Source organism: Zootoca vivipara, chromosome 6 (genome assembly GCF_965207765.1).
Source record: "Zootoca vivipara chromosome 6, rZooViv2.hap1.1, whole genome shotgun sequence".
NCBI classification, from domain to species: domain Eukaryota; kingdom Metazoa; phylum Chordata; class Lepidosauria; order Squamata; family Lacertidae; genus Zootoca; species Zootoca vivipara.
The window spans coordinates 4,850,043-4,870,625 of NC_142589.1; the positions used below are offsets into that span (position 1 = coordinate 4,850,043).

The 20,583-nt window shown below is 45.5% G+C and overlaps 1 protein-coding gene across 18 annotated transcripts in view; it reads left to right on the forward strand.

Moving 5' to 3' along the window:
* AAK1 (AP2 associated kinase 1) overlaps positions 1-20,583 on the forward strand; it is a 117,362-nt gene that overhangs the window by 78,123 nt on the left and 18,656 nt on the right. For 2 of the 18 annotated variants that reach the window (XM_035118199.3, XM_035118211.3), the window contains exons 16-21: positions 2,850-2,966; positions 5,486-5,575; positions 11,019-11,120; positions 14,196-14,297; positions 14,962-15,072; positions 19,205-19,309. In XM_035118199.3, the coding sequence (XP_034974090.2) occupies positions 2,850-2,966; positions 5,486-5,575; positions 11,019-11,120; positions 14,196-14,297; positions 14,962-15,072; positions 19,205-19,309 (627 nt within the window). The remainder of the gene's footprint in view (positions 1-2,849; positions 2,967-5,485; positions 5,576-11,018; positions 11,121-14,195; positions 14,298-14,961; positions 15,073-19,204; positions 19,310-20,583) is intronic. The other 16 variants (XM_035118203.3, XM_035118213.3, XM_088670871.1 and 13 more) reach the window with 14 other exon arrangements.

Below are 20,583 nucleotides of genomic sequence, written 5' to 3' on the forward strand. Positions count from 1 at the left end.
GTGATTAAGGATGTCATCCACAGAGTTTATATCAATTAGAACATGTTGGTCAATCTTATGTTGGAGAGTTTTTGGCAAAATCACAGTATGGGGAATAAGTGGAATTGGGGGTGCTTCATTTTTAAAGTACCTTGAGATTCTTACGCCACTTGTCTTCAGGTGTTCTCTACATTTGTACACCAGTTTTGCCAGTCTCCCGTCATAAAATGAGACCACCGCTCTGGCAAGGAATCCGTCGAAGTATAGATATTCCACTTGGGCCAAGTCAGTAGGGTTATTAAGGATACCTGGCATATAGAGCTTTAGAAAGTTCAGTAGATGGGCTTTACGCTCTTCTTGTGACAGGAGTCCTGGGGGTTTAGGATAATTTGATAGAACGAGCTTGTTTCGGTATAGCACCAAATTCCAGTTATTATTTGTCAGGTTCCTCTTCTTAGAGGGATTGGTCTTATCTGCAGATAAAACGTGAGACCATGGATCTTGAATCAAAAGGTCTTGCTTGGAGTTAGGTGTTGGGGTAGGCGTTAGGGGTTCCAAGCATTCCAATGCAGCATCAGGGCAAGGGTTTATAGAAAGTTCTTGCTTAGAAGGCTTCCTGGCAGGAAGTTTCTTGGTGTTCCCACTGATCCCGGTTATTGGGGAACTCTTGAGGAGTTTAAAGAGCTTTTTAAAATCCATTTTTTTGTAACGCACTGCCTTGAAATTTTTAACATTTTTGCTCTTTTTTGCACTTATGGGCCTCCTTTTCAAGGCGATAGCCCTGCTGGATCTCTTTACATTCCTTGATGATCTATTTTTGCAGGTGATAGGAGGCAAGTTGTTGTTACTTTCCAATTCTGCAGTCACTCCGCCAGGTTCCCTGCAGAGGATTTTACAAGTGTCCATCATTATAGTGAGGATTTTTGTACAGGTGCCCAGGTAGGATTTTATATGTTCAATATCCTCAGTTAAAAGCACCAGCCATTTGATAACGGATAAATCCTCACCATTTGTCTCAGGGGATTGGAAGCAAGAATCTTTTGATGTTTTAGAGTTTCCCGAAGACAGCTCTGCAATTTGTTTTAACATCAGTTCCTCCACTTCTCGGTCTTGGGATGGTTCAGGAGAAGCTAGGGGTTTAAGTCTCTGTTTCGGGAGTACTTCGGTGTCTGTACCAGTTATATTTGAAATTATTTTGAGCTTTATCGGCCCATTGTTGTGGCATTCCTCCGCACAATCCTCTCTCTGCACTGCCGGCCCTTCGTTGTGGCTGGCAGAGGACTCGGTGCAGAGGGGGGAAGTTTCAATTTTCTGCTGATTCTCAATCAGCTCCACTTTGCCCCTATTCTTATAGGGCCGAGTGATTTTTGTTTGTGCTTCCTTTAGAGTAGCTCTTTTAGAGAGAGGTCTTATATCACTCCGAGGAAGGCCCGAGGTTTTACAGCCACTCCGGGTCGTCACCATTATTTATTTGGTAAAAATCAGGTTGGTAAAAGTCTCGCTTCAGTTCATTTGCTTGGTTAGTAGAATGGTGGAGCAGGGAGTAAATGCAGGGAGATAACGATAAGAGCAGTCACAACTTGAAAGGTTTCTTCTTTTAAAAAAACGCTGAGGCCCAGACGCTCCCCCAAGTGAAGGTCAGGAAGACTTTAAACAACTCCCTGCTGTACTTTAATTCCTTAAAACCTATGACTAAAACTTAAAACTTAAAACTGAGCTAAATTAAGTAGATAAGAATAAAACGAAAATAAAATATAAACACGGTATAAAACAGTAAAAAACTTAAAAACAAACCAGTAAAGTACGGAGGTCAGAAGGGAGGATGTTGATACTCCGCCATCTTAGATCATCTCCCCCTGAAATAGTCTTGAAATAGACTTACCCTGAAATCATTCACAGGGTGATCAGCAGATGTGGGAGTCCACAGCCAGAGTTCACTATCCTCAATGCTTTGTCAGAGCCATCAGGGGCATAAGATTTTTTAAATGCAATTGTTCCATTTCTTGGTATCCTAGTTGCAACTAAAAGGCATACCACATGTTGTTTCTCTCACAGTACAAACTGGTGCATGTTTGCTTGGAAGTATTCTCACTCTATTCAGTGTGGACTATTCCTTAGCACATCTTTATGATTGTAGCCTAAACCAAAGTGACTGGTTCTGGTTTCCTCCCCCCAAAAGCATCAGGAACAACCCTAGTAAGAGTGAAGGAGCAACATGTGGAGTTTCTGTTTGGCTTAGTTGCTTATCCTTAAAACTGAGAAACCAGGTCTAGCTCTGGCTTGCAATATGTATTGCAAACCCAGGGGGTTTGGAATATTTCCAAGATATGCTTAGCAACTCATGATGCATAAGAGCACTTAATAACCAGGTCCTTGATTAATTTGTAATATAAAGATAAATCCAATTCCTTTGTTGGCTTCCTAGGAATAATAGATGAATCAAACCAATTTTTATCTCATCGGGAGATGTTGACATTTTTGCTGGTAGCTGCTTGTTTAGAAATAGCTAAATGTTGGCGCTGCGCAATAGGTCTGTCAAGAGACTCCTGGTGTGCTCAGGTATGGTCTGTTACTCTGGCCAACAAATTGACCTGCCAGGTCAGGGTGGCCAGAAACAAAATGAATCCTTTCACCACAGGTGGCATCCATTCATCTCCTATATGAGACATGGCAATCAAGAGACCTCCCCAGACACATGGAAACATCTGGAGAGACCTATTGGATGGAGACTTTAATATGCATTATAAACCGGTTCTAATATCAAGCTGCTGTTAATGCCTTTCCCCAAGAAATGGCAGAATATTGTTGTTGTTTATTGTATTTTAAATTATATAAAATATATATAAGTAACCAGGTCCTTGGAATTTCAGGTAAACTTCCAGAGAAGCTGGGTAGCTCAGCAGAGAATCTGATTCCAGGCTTCCAGCCAGCTCCTTCCACAACACAGGCAGATGCGTTTGGCCCATCTTCTCTTGCACCTGTGTCAGGTATGCCCGGGTGGGATGCTATTTGCACCAATTCAATGCAGAAGGTCTTTCCAATGGAAGCAGGCAGCACTTGTCAGGCTGATTCTGGACTCTGGTTGTGTGTCTTTCAGTTGTCATCAGGGGGGATGGAAGGCAGGCTACAAGTGGGCATTGTGAGGCCGGCCAAGCTGAGGATAGGGGAGCACAGGGCCTCAGCTGCAAGTCGGTCAGCTATGTTTTGGCTAGGTGACCCCCATATCCAGATCTCCAGCCCAGGTTCCCTGAGGGGGCAGGACCTGTAGTGTGAAGTGTTTCAGGCAGAAGCTGCTGCCCTGTTGGCTAAGCAGGAGGACCAGGTTCTTGGCATTTATACCAAGCCTGGTCCATTGGGAGGCTTATTACTGCCTGCCATTCACAGGGGTTCGCACTGCACACTCCAGTCTATCCTGTGCCTAGAGAGGACCCGTGAGGCCAGAGCTCTTGCGGTCCAGGGTACTTGTTAGGCCAGGATCCAGCCTCAGACTGTGAGGCTCTTCATTCCCTTAGCCGAGTGCGGGCAGCACCTGCTTCAGAGATGTGAGCAGGGTTACCCAACAAGTGGAAAAAGTGGGGACCTGGGAAGGGCTGTACTTGATTCCATCTGGAGTGGACAGTTCATTAGTTTCCTTCTAAAACCTGGGTGCCTTCTGCAGGCTTAGATCTGCTGACCAGCCTAGATCCAGTCCAGCCTCTAATCTCATGGAGTATGATCAGGTTTTTATTGAGTCTGGCTGGTTTCTTAAGCTGCTGGAAGCCCCTGCTGTGTGCTTGAGACCACCTTGGAGAAGAGCATAGGGCTTTAAGAATAGTTGGCAAGTAGCCTGAATGTGTGCTTCACCTGCTATATTTTCGTGTTAAATGCTAAATGCGATGAGGCAGCAACTGTGGCCCAGAATGATGGTTTTTTTTTAGAGCTTTAGTGGATACTCCATAAAACACATAAAACCTGGTAGTTGTCATAAATTCTGGAGTGACTTCAAGATTATGCTACTTAAGCCTTTCCCAATCTACTGCCCTCTAGACATTTTTGGACTCCAGCTCCCATCATCCCTGAACATGGCAATTAGGGCTGATGGGATTTCCAGGAGCCACCAGTTTGGGGAAGGCTGTCCATGTGGCTGACCTGGAAGATAGTTTGGGAACTTCCTTTATTTATTTATTAAAAACATATCCTGCTTTTTGCTATGTAGGTCTCACAGCATATATATATATATATATATATATATATATATATATATATATATATATATATATATATACTGTACAGTGCACACATTTTAAAACATGAATTGAAGCTCCAAAGTCTAAAACTTCAGGAATTTAAAATCTCGAGAAAAGAAAAAAGGGAAACATCTGAGCATCATTCAGGGTGCAAAAGTCTACTTGAATAAAACAGTTTTGACCAGGCACCTGAAACTCAGTTGCGAGTGGTGCCAGTCTAACTTCTTGTGGGTAGGCCTTCCATAGAGTTGGGCCCACAACATTGAAATATGAGTCGTGCTTCCAGCTTTCAGGTAGTGCAGAACTCAGAGGTCTGCCTGTGGACAGTTGTGGGCTGATCTTCTCATCTCACATCTCCTGAAGCTGGCTGCCATTTGATCATGGGACAATTCAAAGTGCTGGTTTTGACACTTAGAACCATAAACTGCTTGAGTTCTGATTATCTCAGGGGATGTCTCCTTGCATTTAAGATCATCTGTAGAAATCCTGCTGCAAGTTCCAGATAAACAATTGCAAGGAGCAGGGAATATGAGGTTGTTTTATATCGGTTTATTTGTTTTAATGTTTTGTATTTTTTTTTAAGGAGCAGGGTCTTCTGTGCAGCAGCCCCATTGCTCTGGAACTTATTCCAAAGGGAGGTTCATTCAGCCTCAGCCTTCTTGGAGAAGTTCAATGTTTTTCAGAGGGCCTTTGATTTCTGGCGCTGCTTGCCTCTGCTCTGCTTTTTGAGGGTTCTTATTTTATTTTTATTGGATGGTTTTATAAACCATTATGAAATTTAATGAATAGTGGTATAAAGCTGTTGGTCAGAGTAATATAGTACTGTATAGCCATGCATCTTGACTTCGAGACTTCACTCAGTTGCAACACTCTCAAAGAAACACAGCAACCCTCCCCCAAGGCTAGCAGAACATATGAATAATGAATTAATCCTCGTCATGTTGAGTTTGGAAAAGGTGGGATGACCTGATGCCCTTGGAAGAAGAGTTGTTACTTTGGTTCTGTGGGTGGTCTACTGTGACCTTGGATCAACTCACCAATAATTCACTGATAAACTTTTTGGTTTAGTGGTTCATGGGGGTGGGTGGGTAATACTGCCGTACCCCCAGATGCATGTGGCAATTAAATGACTTTTCAATGCATTTTGGTCTGTTTGGCATCTCCCTGTGCTCTGCTTGACATCTCTCTCCCTCTCTCCCTCCCTCCCTCTCTCCCTCCCTCTCTCTCTCTCCCTCTCCCCATTCCTTCCTTTCCTAACTTCCCCCTTGCTGCTCACCCAGCTGAAAAAACAAAAGATATCCTGGACTCTAGCCCTCCACTTCTGGCTGTTCCTGACCCTTTCATTCCTCTTCCACTATCAGATACGCCAGGTAACTGTGACATGCATAAACAAGATGTGATTTAGCAGGAGGGATCCCACCCAAAGGCGCTGGGTGACTTTTTGGGTGGCCTTGTATGCAAATGTCAGTAAGTGAATTCAGGTGGTGTGTTATGTTGAACCATTCACAGTACGACTTGAGAGTCACCTGTTTGCTTCAGTGTGCTTCCTGGAGGTACCTGGATGCCAGCAGCTACCAAGGGGGGCTCCTCTGAGCACCCTTCTGGTTCTAACTTGGTTCTCAGGTGGGTTGGGTTCAAGGTATTTACATTTGGCCTTGATCTTTTAAGATCATGGTAGAAAACGTATTAGTGGATATTGTCTCTTAGGTCACTGATAAATTATTGGCCTGGCAGGCTGTCAGGGACTCGTGAGCTTCTATCTCATTTTTCAGAAGTTACTGGGGTGGGGAGTGTTGCAATAAGGGAATGTTGGATAAATCCATATGTACCAGCTGAACATTTTAAAATCTATTAATTCCATGAAAGGTCCCTGTTCTGCTTCTCCTTTCATATCAGTGGGTTTTCATGGCATATGTTCCCAGTAAATTATGTGCTTTGGTGTTACCTGGCTTTTATTTTCATTTTTTAAATAGTGCTTTATTTGCTGCTCATGGGCTGCAACTGCTAATGGAAATGTAACTGCTGCAAGAAGGACAGAGGTGACAGAAAAGCATCTGTTCAAATACTGAGAAATGAGAAGTTCAGGCTCAAGGCTTTCATCTTCTCCTGCCTTGGAATGGAAGGGAGCCAAGTCTCCTTAAAATAAGCTCATGGCAGGCTGTCTTGCTTGATTAGTCATTACAGAGTGTGGTAATGCTTTTAATTCTGTGCACTAGGCACTAGTCCCCCCCTTTTTTTCTCATGAAGATGAGCCCTCCCAGCCACAAGGCAATGTAAGGGTGGTAACTGGCTGGCATGTCCTGTCCAGCATAGTTTCACTATCAATGGTTAAATTCACAGCCATCGAGAGGATTCTCTCTCTCTCTCTGGCTGCTGTTTTAACAACATATGCTGCAGTCAAATGAAAGCATAGCAGAACCGCAAGCCCTTCTCGCTGATGCCTGTTATTTCATAAATAAAAGGAGGTACTGGTGGTGAGAATGATGATCAGGCCAATAGCTGCTACATGCAAAATTGGTTTCTAGAAAATCTCTTTTCATCTCCCCACCTACACCGAGCCCTGCAAAGCAATTTTTTTTAAATGGTCCTTATAGCTGTATAGATACGCTTGAAAGGGTAGTGGGAGGACCTGCTTGCTGAAATCTTAGTAGCCACATGGGTAGATTTCCAAAGTCCCACAACATAACTACTTCTCTGCTCTTCCTCCAAGACTAGCAAAACCCAAAATAATTTCTGCAGTGCAAAAGAAGCATTGTGTGTTTTCTGGATACCAGATTCAGTTTTTCCTTGAGCTGTGTTTGGATTTCGCAGACAAAAGGCATGAAATATGGGCTTTCTTTTCTCCTCCTTCAGTTTTAGCCACCCTTTGTAATGAGCTCCTAAAATGGGATTGACTTGTTTTGGAGAACAACACGTGCCCTTTGGTTTGTTGACACCTCAAAGGTTAAAAACATGGCAGCCGCCTAGAGCAGCTGCTTGGAAAGGTCCCATGGTCTTTAGCCAGCCTTTGCCAAATTGGTGCCCTCCAGATGTTTTGGACTGCAACTCCCATTAGCCCCAGCCAGCATGGTCATTCTCCTATCAGCTGCAGTGCTATACAGCTGTGCTAGCTAGGGCTGATGGGCGTCATAGTCCCAAAACATTTGGAGGGCACTAGGCTGGCAAAAGCTGCTCTTAATCCTGGTATTCTGAATGTGCTGTTTGACGGGATTCTTACTAGATAGTTTTTCTTCCCCAGCTGATGTCCAAGGAAAAGGACTCTGCTGCTGTGTGCTTTATTGAAATAGCTGTCCTTTTCTTTCCTTCCATGGTTGAAGAGTGAGTAATATGCTCAAAAAGACTATGGGGTGGTTTTTGGTTTTGTGCATCTTGATTATTCAAAGTGATAATTAATAATGGTTGAATTGCATTTTGAGAGAGTTTCTTTTTTTCCACCCTAATTAAGGATGCCTGCTATAATGTGTGCACTGTTTGTTTATTTTTGGATGTTTAGCCAGGACATGCAGACAGCATGGGGTGGTTTTAAAAGAGAAGTCCAGGTGGCAAAAGCAAATATTTTTATCCCCAAGGTCATTTGCTGAAACAGCTCCACCTGACTCAACCGTGCCCACTGCAACATTGCATAAGGGTAAAGTAATACTCACATCCACCTTCCACCTGCTTTGCAAAGCTGGCAAAGAGCAGCGGCCCCTGCAAGCCAATGGGAATGGGGGTGGGGTTTGGAGCTTGCAACAACTTTCTTCTGTTGCCTTTCCTTCTCCTCTCCGTGTGGAAGAGGAAGCCCCTGTTCTCAGCAGGAGCCTTGTGTTGTTGTTGTTTTAAATCTTGGAGCTGTTGGTATTCATCTACCTTGAGAGACAATGGAGTGCACCTCCAGGGGTGACGTCAAACAACACTGTTAACAGCACTGATGGCCTCCTTGGGGCTCAAGCCTGGGCAGTGTTTATGGAGGTCCTGGATTGCCCAGATGGCCTTGGTCTTACTAGTGTGGTCCAAAGGAAAGCAGAGCAATCAGTTTGGCACCAGGATGACTATAGGAGTTGCTGGAAGGAGGCATGCAAGGCACCATCCTTAGGAACTCCACCCTGGATTTGTGTAGGGCTTTCTCCTTAGTCTTTTCTTCTCCTGAATCCCAGAAGGCAGCAGAGGTTTAGGATCAGAGTTTTCATTCTCATAATGGGCCACCTTCCCATGTTGATGAGCCCCATCTGCCCCTCACTTCCCTCTACTGCACATTGAGTGGGTCCACATTCTTGACCATTGGACCCACTCAATTTGCCAGACTCTGTCTTCACATGTAGGTGAAGTCCCTAACTCACTGAGGGTTTGAGGCCCCTTGGCTACCCTCACCTGGTTTAGCCATTTCCCCCATCACTTATTTTATTATTATTTATTTATTGCATTTATATTTCACCTTGTTCTCCATGGAGCCCAAGGTGGAGTACATGGTCCTTCCCCTTTACTCTCATTTTATCTCCATAAACAACCCTGTGAGATAGGTTAGACTGACAGCCAAGCCCACTGCCCCAAATAAATGAGCTTCATGGCCCAGGTCCTACTCTTGACCACAGCACCACACTGACACTGATAGGATATCACTGTGTGAATTTGTTCAGAAGCATAGCACATTAAGGTCAGTGTGACACACTCCCAGATAAGTTGTACATTAAGGCTGCTGTCGTATTCACCCGGGGGTGGGGAACTGAATCTGGTCAGCAGGCTGGATCCAAAAGAAGTCTCCCACCCCACAGGCCGCTTTGGCAAGTGAGTGGGACATCCGTGCGCATGAGGTCAGGTGCTTCAACTTCAAAGGGAGAATTAGCACATTCTAAAATGTGCTCCCAATTCTTCCTTTCCAGATGGAATTCTGCACGTTTTTGAATCTGTTGCTGCAGGTCTAGTGCTGAATTACACCAGTGGCTGGAAAAGAAGAATCAGTATGGTTTTTTATTCCCATGTCCATTTTAAGATCCACCCCCCCTTTCGTGCAGATCCTGGTTACTTAAATGTGGGTGCGCACAGCAAATCAGCCAGAGAAAAATTTGCACACAGCTGTTGAGAGATTCAAAGCCCTCTTCATGCAAATCTACTAATTGCAGTCCTCCAGGAATGTAATTTGCATAATGCATAATTCATTTTGTCTTTGGGGGACAAAAGGCCAAAAGAGAGAGAAAGAAATCATGTTGGCTTCTGGGATGTGAGAGTCCCAAATAGAGATGTCAAGCCACTTTTCACTGTGTGACAATGGCAGATATTCAAGAGATCTTGGAGACAATAATTGCACCTGCTTCTGCTTGAGTGTAAATGAAGGGAGGTTCTGGCTTTACTTTACTGAATCAACTTTGGGAGCTTCTGTGCACATTATGGGGATGGTGCAAAACACTGAAATTAAACAAGAAGCTCTGAAATGCTGCACCCAAACCCTGTGGTTGCCATGCTGGCATGAGGTCCCAGGTCACAACCAAACATCTGCCATAAAACTGCTGCAGCAGAACATGCAGGTTGCTGAAAACATCCCTGCTAGATTTGGAGGGAGAAGGGACATCTATAGGACTTTCCCCTATACGTTCCAGGGAGTGGGGTCACAGAAAGTGCACAGCCCAGAATCCCACTGGACAATTCACCCCTGGCCTTAGGTATTAACTAGGATCAATTCTTTTCTTTTGGCCACATGCAATAAAATGAGGGGGGGGCAACGATTTGTAGGATTTGTGACTCATCTTTCTATGTTGTAGCCAACACCATGCATGGTTGTCTTGCAAAGTTTTTGTGAACTAACCACAGCACTTGCACAGAAACAAGAGCATGCAGTTTACAGGTCTCTGTGTTTCATGAATGCCTTTGGGATTCTGCAGCTCTCCTTGCACATAGAAGTACATTTGAGCCGTGGCCTGCTGGTACCCATTCCTGAAGACATGGAGTCGGGGGGGGGGGCAGGAGAAAGTGACTAATGCCAGTGATGTACTGTAACTGGGACTGTTTCTTCTCTCCATGTTGATAAGCTGAGAGGAAAGCTGTGTGTGTGTGTGTGTGTGTGTGTGTACGCGCGCGCACGCGCGCCTGACGGTGGGGCAGCTTCAGATGAAATGTGGCCATTTGAGATTTTTGCAGTCCTAACACCTCCTTTTATTCCTTTACTGATTTTCTCCTTCTATCAGTTATGTTAAATGCCCACTTCCAGACATATTCCAAACATCATCAAGTATGACTAAGCCTAGAAAACTGAGCACTCTTAAGAGGTTAATTGAAATCCTCCGTTTTAAAAATCCAATGTGTCTCCAAAAAACAACAACACTCAAACTAAAAGGAACAGGCAATGCAGATTGATTAATTTGTATAGTTTAGCTTGGCACTTTGGGTTTTGTGAGAGTGTGTGTGTTTGAAAAGGAGTCAACAATAATTCTGGGCCAATTCTCTACTGGCTAACAAGATGTTTTAGTGCAAGGATGCTAGAACATTCACTGTGATGAGCCAATTAAATGGGACACCTTGGGGAGGCTACCACAAGTAAAAAAAAGTGTCTGCGGTCTTGTTTCTGTTTATGTGATTCAGTTATTAAAGGACCAGCTGAAAAAATCCAAGGCCCTGGCTTTTCAGGTTGTTGCATGCTTAACCAAAGGATCCATATCTGCAATTAAATGCATATATTGGTGAAAATAACCCTGACAGAAATCCTTTAAATGTTAGGTGAGTTGTTGACCTTGTTGAACAACTGCTGTTCTGCTTTAACCAATTTATTTTGTGTGATTTTTGCTTTATTTCTTTCTGCTTCTCTCCTTCCTCATTTCCTGCTCTCTCCCCCTCCCCTGCTAGAAAAACTGATTGAGGGCCTCAAATCTCCTGAGCCTGCACTTCTCCTCCCTGATCTCCTGCCTCTCGCTGATCCCTTCGGTAGCACCCCTGATGCTGTGAATGGTAAAATCCTGAAAAGCCTCTCTGGCGTGTTCTGTCCTGCATGTTGACCCACCAACATTGCATGTTTTGAACCGTAGCAAGCAGGTGCCCAGAGGTCAAGCCAGCCAGAGCCCACAAAAAGTGACTTTGGGAGACAGAGGGTCATAGGATGTTCAGTGTTTGGAATTCACTAGCCTATCGCTGAGTCTGCGAATCAGACGTGTGAAGTTCCTGCACTCTGGGCATCACCGCCAAACCATCCCCTTCCCTTGTTCCACTAATTCTCCACTTTCTGTAATCTATCACCTCTTCCTCTCATTTTTATCCTCCCCAAGTTGGAAACTCAGGCCAGATCTACATGTGCAGCAAAAATGGGGTGGTAGAGTCCTGACGTGAATGGACTGAACCACTTCAGATTATACAGAAGGGCAGAAAAGGCTCATTCACTGGGCAGATGTGGGGAATCTTTGGCCCTTCAGATGTTACTGAACTTGCAACTCCAGTCAGCCCTAGCAAACCTGGTTGATGGCCAGAGATGATGGGAGTTGTAGTTCAGCAGCATCTGGAGAGCCGAAGGTGGGAGGGGGAAACCTAATTAATGGCTGAGCTCAGATAAACAGATCACTTTACTCCATATACAGTGGTACCTCTGGTTACGAACTTAATTCGTCCCAGAGGTTCGTTCTTAACCTGAAACTGTTCTTAACCTGAGATACCACTTTAGCTTATGAGGTGTCCCACTGCTGCTGCTGCACGATTTCTGTTCTCATCCTGAAGCAAAGTTCTTAACCCAAGGTACTTCTTCCGGGTTAGCGGAGTCTGTAACCTGAAGTTTTTGTAACCCGAGGTACCACTGTATGCCCACTTGACCTCTTTGGTCGGCAAAACTGGCATTGTTACAGGTGCCACATAATACCTGTTCAGTGTTCGTAAGAATTTGAAATTTTAGTGTGGCAACACTTACACTCTGGATCTCCCTGCCTGTGGATATTAGACAGGTGCCTTCGCTGTATTCTTATCAGCACTTGCTAAAAACATATTAGTTTAGACAAGTCTGTCCAAGTATCTAGAATGCCAATGCAAATTGTATTCTGTTTCTCTATACCATGCATAATTTTATATGCTTCTAGCATCTTGTCTCTTACTCACCTTTTCCCTGAGTGGAAAAGTCCCAAATGTCGTAAGGGAGTCTCTCCACCCCCTTGATCATTTTGGTTGCCCTTTTCTGAACCTTTTCCAACTCTGCAATATCCTTTTCAAGGTGAGGCAACCAGAACTGTACTGGGTGTTCCAAATGCAGTTGCACCATAGATTTATTTAATTGTATTATGATACCTGGCAGTTTTATCTTCCGCTCCTTTCCTGGTGATCCCTAGTATGGAGTTTGCCTTTTTCACAGCTGCCGTACACGGGGTTGACATCTTCATTGAGCTGTCTACTATGACCCCAAGGTCTCGTTCCCGGTCAGTCACCTACCGTTCAGTCCCTATGAGCGTATATGTGAAATTAATATTCTTTTCGCCCTGACATGCATCACTTTGCACTTGTTTACGTTGAATTGCATTTGCCATTTTGCTGCCTATTTCTTCAGTTTGGAGAGGTTCCTTTCGCAGCTCTTCGCAATCTCTTATTGTTTTAAAGACCCTGAGCAATTTAGCACTGTCAGCAAACTTGGCTACCTCACAGTTTACCCCTAACTCTAGATGGTTATGAGCAAGTTAAAAAGCTCAGGTCCCAATACTGATCCTTGGGGGACTCTTCTACTTCTTTCCATCCGGAGAGCTGTCCATTTTACGCCTCCTCTCTGTGATCTACTAACTTAACCCGTCCCTGATCCACCACTTCACCTCCCCCCTTTTCCTGCTCTTCAGTCTGAAATTACGTGCCCACCTATTTCTGCTGTGTTTCTTCTTGCATCCTTAGAAATGGTTTGGCATGCCCTGGGTCCCTCTTGCTCTTGAGGAGCCTCAGTGCTTTTCTCCTCAGATTTTTGTTTCTCTCTGCTGCATTCTTTCCCTTGCTCAAAGGCTTAAAAGTCTGGGATACAAAACACCCACTGGCCCTTGCAAGCTTAAGCTCCCCGAGCATCCTGAATGGGCCCAGACAGGACTGGCTGGTTGGCCTAGTCCATCCTCTGGTCTCCCTTGTGTCACATCTTCCCTTCACAAAGCTGAGAATTAAATTGGGGTTTTTTAAAGCCATTGCATGTATGGAATGGCCATAAATATATACCTGATGTTCCTTTTCCAAAAATGTATCTTGAAAGGTACACTTAAGTGTTGCAAGCACATCTTTTTTCAGTTCAGTGCATGCCATAATCCTGGACACTTTTTGAAAGCTAAAGAGACCCTTCCTAAGCATTTTAAGTAGCAAGTTATTTCCAGCTGCCTATTTCCCGGAAGAAGAAATGGAACCAGCTACCAAAGTTTCATGGCACGTTAAAGCCAAGCCTTATAATGAAACGGATTCACAGGAGTCTGGGCTGCATGCTTCCGTTTTTGAGACTTGCCTACATGTGTTAGAAAGCGCATGGGGGGCAATAAGGACCGTGAGCCTGACCAGGCTCCATCTGCTCATCCCTGCTGTGCAGAATACATCTGAATACCACAGCTCAGTGGGCAGGGCCAGTTGCCCAGGGCGTTTCCAGGGACCTGTTGCTTGTGCCATCTTTGCCTGGCCAAAGGGTCAGGTTGAGAGAACTCCTGCAGTTGTCCCTGCCCACATGATTGTGCATCCTGGAGGGGCATGGAATCTCCTCACATGGCTGTGGCATTGATGCTGTCAGAGGTACGTCTGGAAAGGAACCTGACTGACACTCAGAAGTTTTGGGCTTGCACAGGCCTGCCAGTGTGCTGGGTCTTTCTTGATTTGTGCTTTCCTGGGTGCCCAGGAATGCACAGTTGTGCCAATGGGAATATCCCTTTGAAAATCACCCTCAGACTAAACTGACATTTAGTAGTGCAATCCGGGTGTTGGAATGTCTCTGTAGGATGTCCAGGGATTAGTGTTTCAGGCTACGGCCTTCTCTTCCTTTCATCCTCTGCTGAACCTCACCTAACTTTGGCTTCTGCTCTGTTCCTTTGTGCTTTCGGAAAGGAAAAGCTGAACTAACAGTTGAGAGTCTCATCCCAGGCCTTGAGGCTCCTGTGTCGCAGCATATATCATCGCAGACAGACTCTGTGGCTTCAAACAGAGCAGGTTGGTGGGGGTGGGGGGGGTGGGGTCTTGAGCTCAGGTGGGCCATGATGTCAAGCTGGTGAAGAAATGGGTGGGCTTCTGTGTCTTCCATTCTCAGCATTGGGGCATTGTCTGCAAGCTGAACTTTTATTTAGAGTGCTAATTTGAAATTTTAAAAAAAAATCCATACACCTTTCCTGGGGTGCATATATATATGCACAACCTCTCTCCAAATGCTACAGATTTAAATAAGGCAAAGTATTAAACAGCATAACATTCTGCAGCCTGCAGCCTTGGCATTATCAACACCACACTAACAGATTAGAATCAGGCTCATCTACAGTACAACCCAGAGTGCTGTATCTGTAATCCTCCTATCACATTGAATTTCAACTCCTTAAAATCCAGTGCTGTTAAATAAGCAGCAAGACATCCCCCAAAGCCCTTTAAGCTGATATTTTTTAAGAACACCACCACCACCTGAAATCAATTTATTTGTTCAGAGGCAGCTTGTATGTGCCGAGTCCTTTCAAAGCGACTAATTTTGGCCCCACTTCAGCCCAGGATTTTAAAAACTGATGCATTCAAGCTCAGGATGAGTTGGAAGCAGACAGCTTTCCACGTGTGACTGCTAACCTCCTCTTCTCTGTGCTGTTTCCTTTCTTGCTAACCGGGGGATGATCAGATTCTGTCACTGGGGAGGACTCCCTGCTTGACTGCTCTCTGCTTTCTAATCCTGCTGCTGACCTTCTGGATGAGTTTGCTCCTTTATCCGTTTCAACCCAAGCTCACAAAGGTAAAGTACCTTTAAGTGTTCTGTACAAATGGGAGAGAAGGTTGGGGAATGGGGGGGGGGGATGTGCAACATGAAAGTGGTGGAAGCATCTGTGTTAAAAGCTGTGGTGGCCCCTGTGTGCCAAGGCAGGATGGTGGTCCTTCTTCCATGAACATTTTTGTCATAGCTCTTTCACAGTTGATGTAGCTTGGTGGCCAAGTGCTTGAGCTGCAAGTTGGGCTCATAAGGAAGTGAGCAACACACTATTTCAACCACTCCCAACTTGGTGCCCTCCAGATGTTTTGGACTGCAACTTCCATCAGCCCGGGACAGCCTGGCCATATGATTCTCAAGCTGACAGGAGCTCAGCTGTGCTGCCTGGAACTGGTGGGAACTGCAGCTCAGACAGGTTGAGGCGCCAAGTTGGGAATGGCCACGTAATTTGCACAGCCTTGCCTGAAATATGGGGGATCAAAATTGCTGACCTTCCTTCAGTGCTTGCCTGTGGAGTTCTTGCTCTTCCTCTGGTCTCTCCATCCTCACTCTCTAAATGTAAGCTGCTTGTGGGGCAGACCCACCAACAGAGGCGATCAGCTGTAAACCTCTGGCAACTGAATCCTTTGGGTGGAATCTGATATCGGGGGCTGTGTGCCTGTGCTCCACTTGGTTGTGTCAGATGTTGCTTCTCAGCATCTTTTGCGTGTGTTACCCTGTAAAGAGCAGGGCCTTTTCATTGGTGGCTCCCTGCTTGCGGAATGCTCTCCCTGGGGAGGCTCGCCTGGCACCATTGTTTCATATCTTCAGGCGCCAGGGGGAAAGATTCCTTTTTAACCAGGCCTTTTGCTTTTAACTACTTATGACCTTTTAGAGAGGGTGAGATATTTTAATGTACAGTGGTACCTCTACTTACGAATAACTCTACTTACGAATGTTTCTACTTACGAATGGAGCTCCGTCCGCCATCTTGGATGCGGTTTAGATAGGATTTTTTCTACTTACGAATTTTTAGATACGGTAGGTTGCTTCGACTTACGAATTTTTTCTCCCAATGCATTCCTATGGGATTCAACTTACGAATTTTTTCAACTTACGAATGTGCGTTCGGAATGCATTAAATTCGTAAGTAGAGGTACCACTGTATCTCCTCCCTCCCTAGTCTTAATGTGTGTGGGTTTACTCTGGGTTGCCATGACATAAAAGCGACTAATACATTTAATAAATAATAATGATGGATGTGGATGCACATGGCTAGCACTGGATAACTTACGGTAATTGTCCTCTTGGCACACATGCAGTGCTTTAGGAACGGCTGACCGCTGCCTTTTGTGTTTCTCAGTGTAGCTTCAGGCCTTTGGGGAAGAGCTTTCCCAATCTGGCCTGTCCCCACCTCCCCATCCCAGGCTGACCATTGGCTCTGTGTTGGGCAGGAAGGGATATAAGGACTTCTTTCCAGGCTGAGCCTTGCTTGAACATAAGAGGAAGTGAACATAGTAAGCTGCCTTATACAGAGTCAGAGCATTAGCCTGTCCAGAATTGCCTATGCTGACTTGCAGCACCTCCCAGCCCTATATGGCGATGGAGGCTCAGAGGCACCAAGTTCTGCGCAACAATGGGGGGGGGGCGCTTATCGCGTGCACGTGACATCACACGTGCAACCCCCCCATGTGATGTCACAAGTGTTGGGAGGAGGCCACTTAATATTTTTTGGGAGGGTCCAGTTCCATTGCTGCATACTTTGGGGAGGGGGGGATGCCCTGCGGCTGAGCTACGCCCCTCCTCTTGAGCAATCAGATCTACTGGAGCTCCAGCTTGTGTTTCTGGCTTGGCTTTTTTTTACTCCTGGCTTGTTCTCTGCTCTTGCCTCCTGGTGGGGCTCTTTGCCCTCGCAGCTCTCAGTTCCTGGCTCACTCCACACTGCCCGCATGTGGCCCAGGTGAGCTTTACCCACCAAGCGGCAATAAAATACTCCTCTTGGTATGGGCTACATCTGCCTGGAGTTCGGTTATATCAGCATCTTTTCCTGGGCATAATAAAGCATGAGCGACAAAGAAAATTGTTAACGAGCAAGAGCACCCATTTTATGTTTTATCAGTTAGCTGGATTTGCAGTGAGCAAGTGCAATGGGAACGGATCCATTTTGCTTCCACTGGAGTAAGAAACGAAGAGGGATTTCCAGTTCTAGCTTGTTCTAAACATTAGGATGAGGTTTCTGAGGATAGGAGCTGTTTGCTAGTATAACAGCTAACCTCAGAAGGTGGTGGGCTCTCTTTCATTGGAGGTTTTTAAACAAGGGTTAGATGGCCATCTGTCAGGGATTCTTGCATTGCAGGGGGTTGGACAATGGTCTATATATGGTATATAACAAAAATTGGAGACCATCAACTAGCCATTATGGAAAGACGTGTTGTTCATTCCCAGCATTATCCTGGCAGAATAGAAGAGTTTTTAGCATGTGTTTAAAGACTGAATCAGAAGGCACCTGCTCAATCTCTAGTGGCAGGGTGTCTCACAGGACAAGGCATAGCTGCCAAGTTATCCCTTTTTTAAGGGAAATTCCCTTATGCTGAATAGGCTTCCTCACGAGAAAAGGGAAAACTTGGCAGCTATGGGACAAGGTTCTGCTTTAAATTGCTGTCAGATGAGCCTTGTCAACTTGCAGGGTGACCAACAGTGCTACTGCAGATGATCTCGATGATCAAGATGGGATATAAGGGTTTAAGTGCCCCTCAGGGCACCCTGGACCTAAGTTGTTCAGGGCTTTGTAAACTAATACAGGGACCTCAGACCTAGATTGGCAGCAGATGAGCTTAGTTAGGGTCAGTTAGGATTCTGTTGTTGGAATCTGGGTGTGGGAAGAACCGAAAGTGTAAGACATGAGTGGGAAAGGTGATCTGCTTAATTTCATTACCTAAAAAGCAAAATAAGGCAGGGAAGGGGTCTATCTGTGGTCCTCCAGATGTTGTTGGATTCCAACTCACTCACCCCAGCTAGCATGGTCCATAGATGGGGGTGCTGAGAGCTGTAGAATATCTGGAGCTTCCCTATCTCTAAAAGAAATTCTTGGCATCATCTTGGTGGAAGTAGAAATTAACAATCTTTGTTTAAAAAGTTTTTCTTTTGGAGGGGGGATGTTACAGACATTGCATTTCTTCCAGTCAGTAGCACTTTGATTCCTTAGAGAAGCTGCCTTTCTCTTGGGGTGTGTGCAAACTGTCTGAAGCCGGTATGCTGAGTTTCTTCTATCATCATTAAGGCACCTTATGCCACTAGGAAGAGCTCCCATTGCAGGACCACTAAGTGGCAGCTGCTTTTGCTGGGGGTTTGCCACTTTTCAAAAGTGACTCGAAGGGATCTCTTGTCAAAATCTGTGCCAGAACTGAAACCACACCTGACAGCTCTGGGCCAGCCTGAAAAAAACCAAAACCTTGCCCTCCACTGTGAGTGTCTTGGGAGCATGTGGGAATGTCACTGAGCTCGTGGCTTGGAGGAGGAGCCCTGTTTTCCACAACTGTGGCATCTCAAAGGGGGTGGTAGACGATGTCTGCCTTCACAAACGGTGTTCCCACCATGAGTCTGCGTTCTGTGAACCGCCCTGAGACCTCTGGGTATAGGGCGGTATATAAATTCTATTATTATTATTATTATTATTATTATTATTATTATTATTATTAAGTTTGCCAGAGGCCCACATCCTCCTGGTGGAGCAGAGCATCGCCTCATCTGAATCAGGGCTCGGGCTTGTCTCTCTCTTCACTGCCTTTTCTCGCCCCTTTTGAGATCAGGTCCCTGGGAACGTTACTAACTCTCTAACGCAGCCTGGCTACTTTCTTTCTCACAATACAGCCTCTGGTGCTGCTGCTGCTTCTGTTTATTTTTCACATTTATACCTTGCTCTCCCTTATAACTTGTAACAATTTAAAGCTCCAGCTTCTAACCTTGCCTTTGCTCGCCTGGTGTGTCCTCCAGCTGTTTGGGACTGTGACCCACACAACTGGAAGACATGGCAGGTTGGGGAAGACTCTCCGCCCGCTAATCCTTCTTTGCAACAAAACACATGCAGCTAATGTTGTTTTGGTGGTTTCTAACCAGCTTTCTCTGCTCTATCTTTTTGCTCCTTTTTAAAACTTCCACCCCTCTCCCCCTCGTGCTGCAGAAGATACTAACCTGATCTCGGGCTTCGGTGTCCCTGAGGGCTCTGAAAAGGTGGCAGGAGACGAGTTTGACCCCATCCCTGTGTTGATATCCAAAAATTCACAAGGTAAGCAGGCAGGCTGGGGGTGACTTGAGATTTTAAGGCAGTGTCTTTCTTTGTGGTAGCATGTATGGCCTGAAACTAAATCTGAGGCTGAAGGGTTGCAGGGTCGCCATGCCTGAGCCCAGTCTTCTTCAGCTTCCATAGTCTTGGCAGCGCTGAGCTCCTTTCAGTTCCCACTTGTTGTGACAAGGACACATTGAGGAGAGGTGAGCATCCCAACATCTTTAGCAATAAGGAAATTCTTAATAGTGTTACTGCCTCAAATCTCCTGATCGTAAGCGGGTGGGCGGAACTAACTCTAATCATCTCCAAAGGACCCTTGTGATTTAGAACCAAATTCCAGTATTCACGATTTGGTTAGGCTCCCACCAGGGGCCTATACTAACCCAGTGAGATTAACAGTTGATTTCCATCACTACTCCACGGCTCCTTCCAATGCCATGCCCTCTTGGTTTAAAAAGCAGCTTGCAATGTAGCATGATTGGGAGACAACCACCCACCTTGTGCCCATGGAACTAATCCTGAGGGTCTTTGAATCCTGACCCAGAGTTCACCGCTGGGAATAGCTATAGTACAAGCTTGGTGGTTTGTGGTGGAAGGAATCAAGAGTAGGGCCTCTTGGCCAGGTGACCCATTGGATTCACAGCCCCTCTCTCCCATGCACTGTCACCCTGATTTTTGACTGGGCATTTCATATAGACCCAACAGCGCAGAGTTATGTTCTAAAACACAACACACCTTAAAGCTAGAGATTGTATCGGGGTGCTGGGCTGCAGTTGAACATTCTGTCATAAAGTACCAAAGCGGCTGTGCAGAGAAAACGCAGGATGTAGACCATGAGCAGCTGAAAAGGGGCAAGGGCATCTTTTGATAAGACATGCGTAACATTGAGGCCTCTATTGGAAGACATAGAAGCGCCCTGTTGAATAACAATTTGGTGCTCTGCAACTCTGGAAATTACCTTTCCCCCTTTGTCCCATGGTCAATGCGCACAGGACTCCCCCTTTCTATTTTTGTCACGGAGCCCTGCCCGGTAACAGATTCCTGCTCTAATATTTCATTAACACTGTTGTAAAATCATCCTAGGGAAGAGGAGACTGCATGAGGTTGCTTAGAGAGGGAGGAGCTCTAGATCTAGGCCCCTGACCCTCCAGTTATTCTGTTTACTTATTTCATGTAATCTATACACAGGTGGCGCTGTGGTTAAACCACTGAGCCTAGGGCTTGCTGATCAGAAGGTTGGCGGTTCGAATCCCTGTGACGGGGTGAGCTCCCGT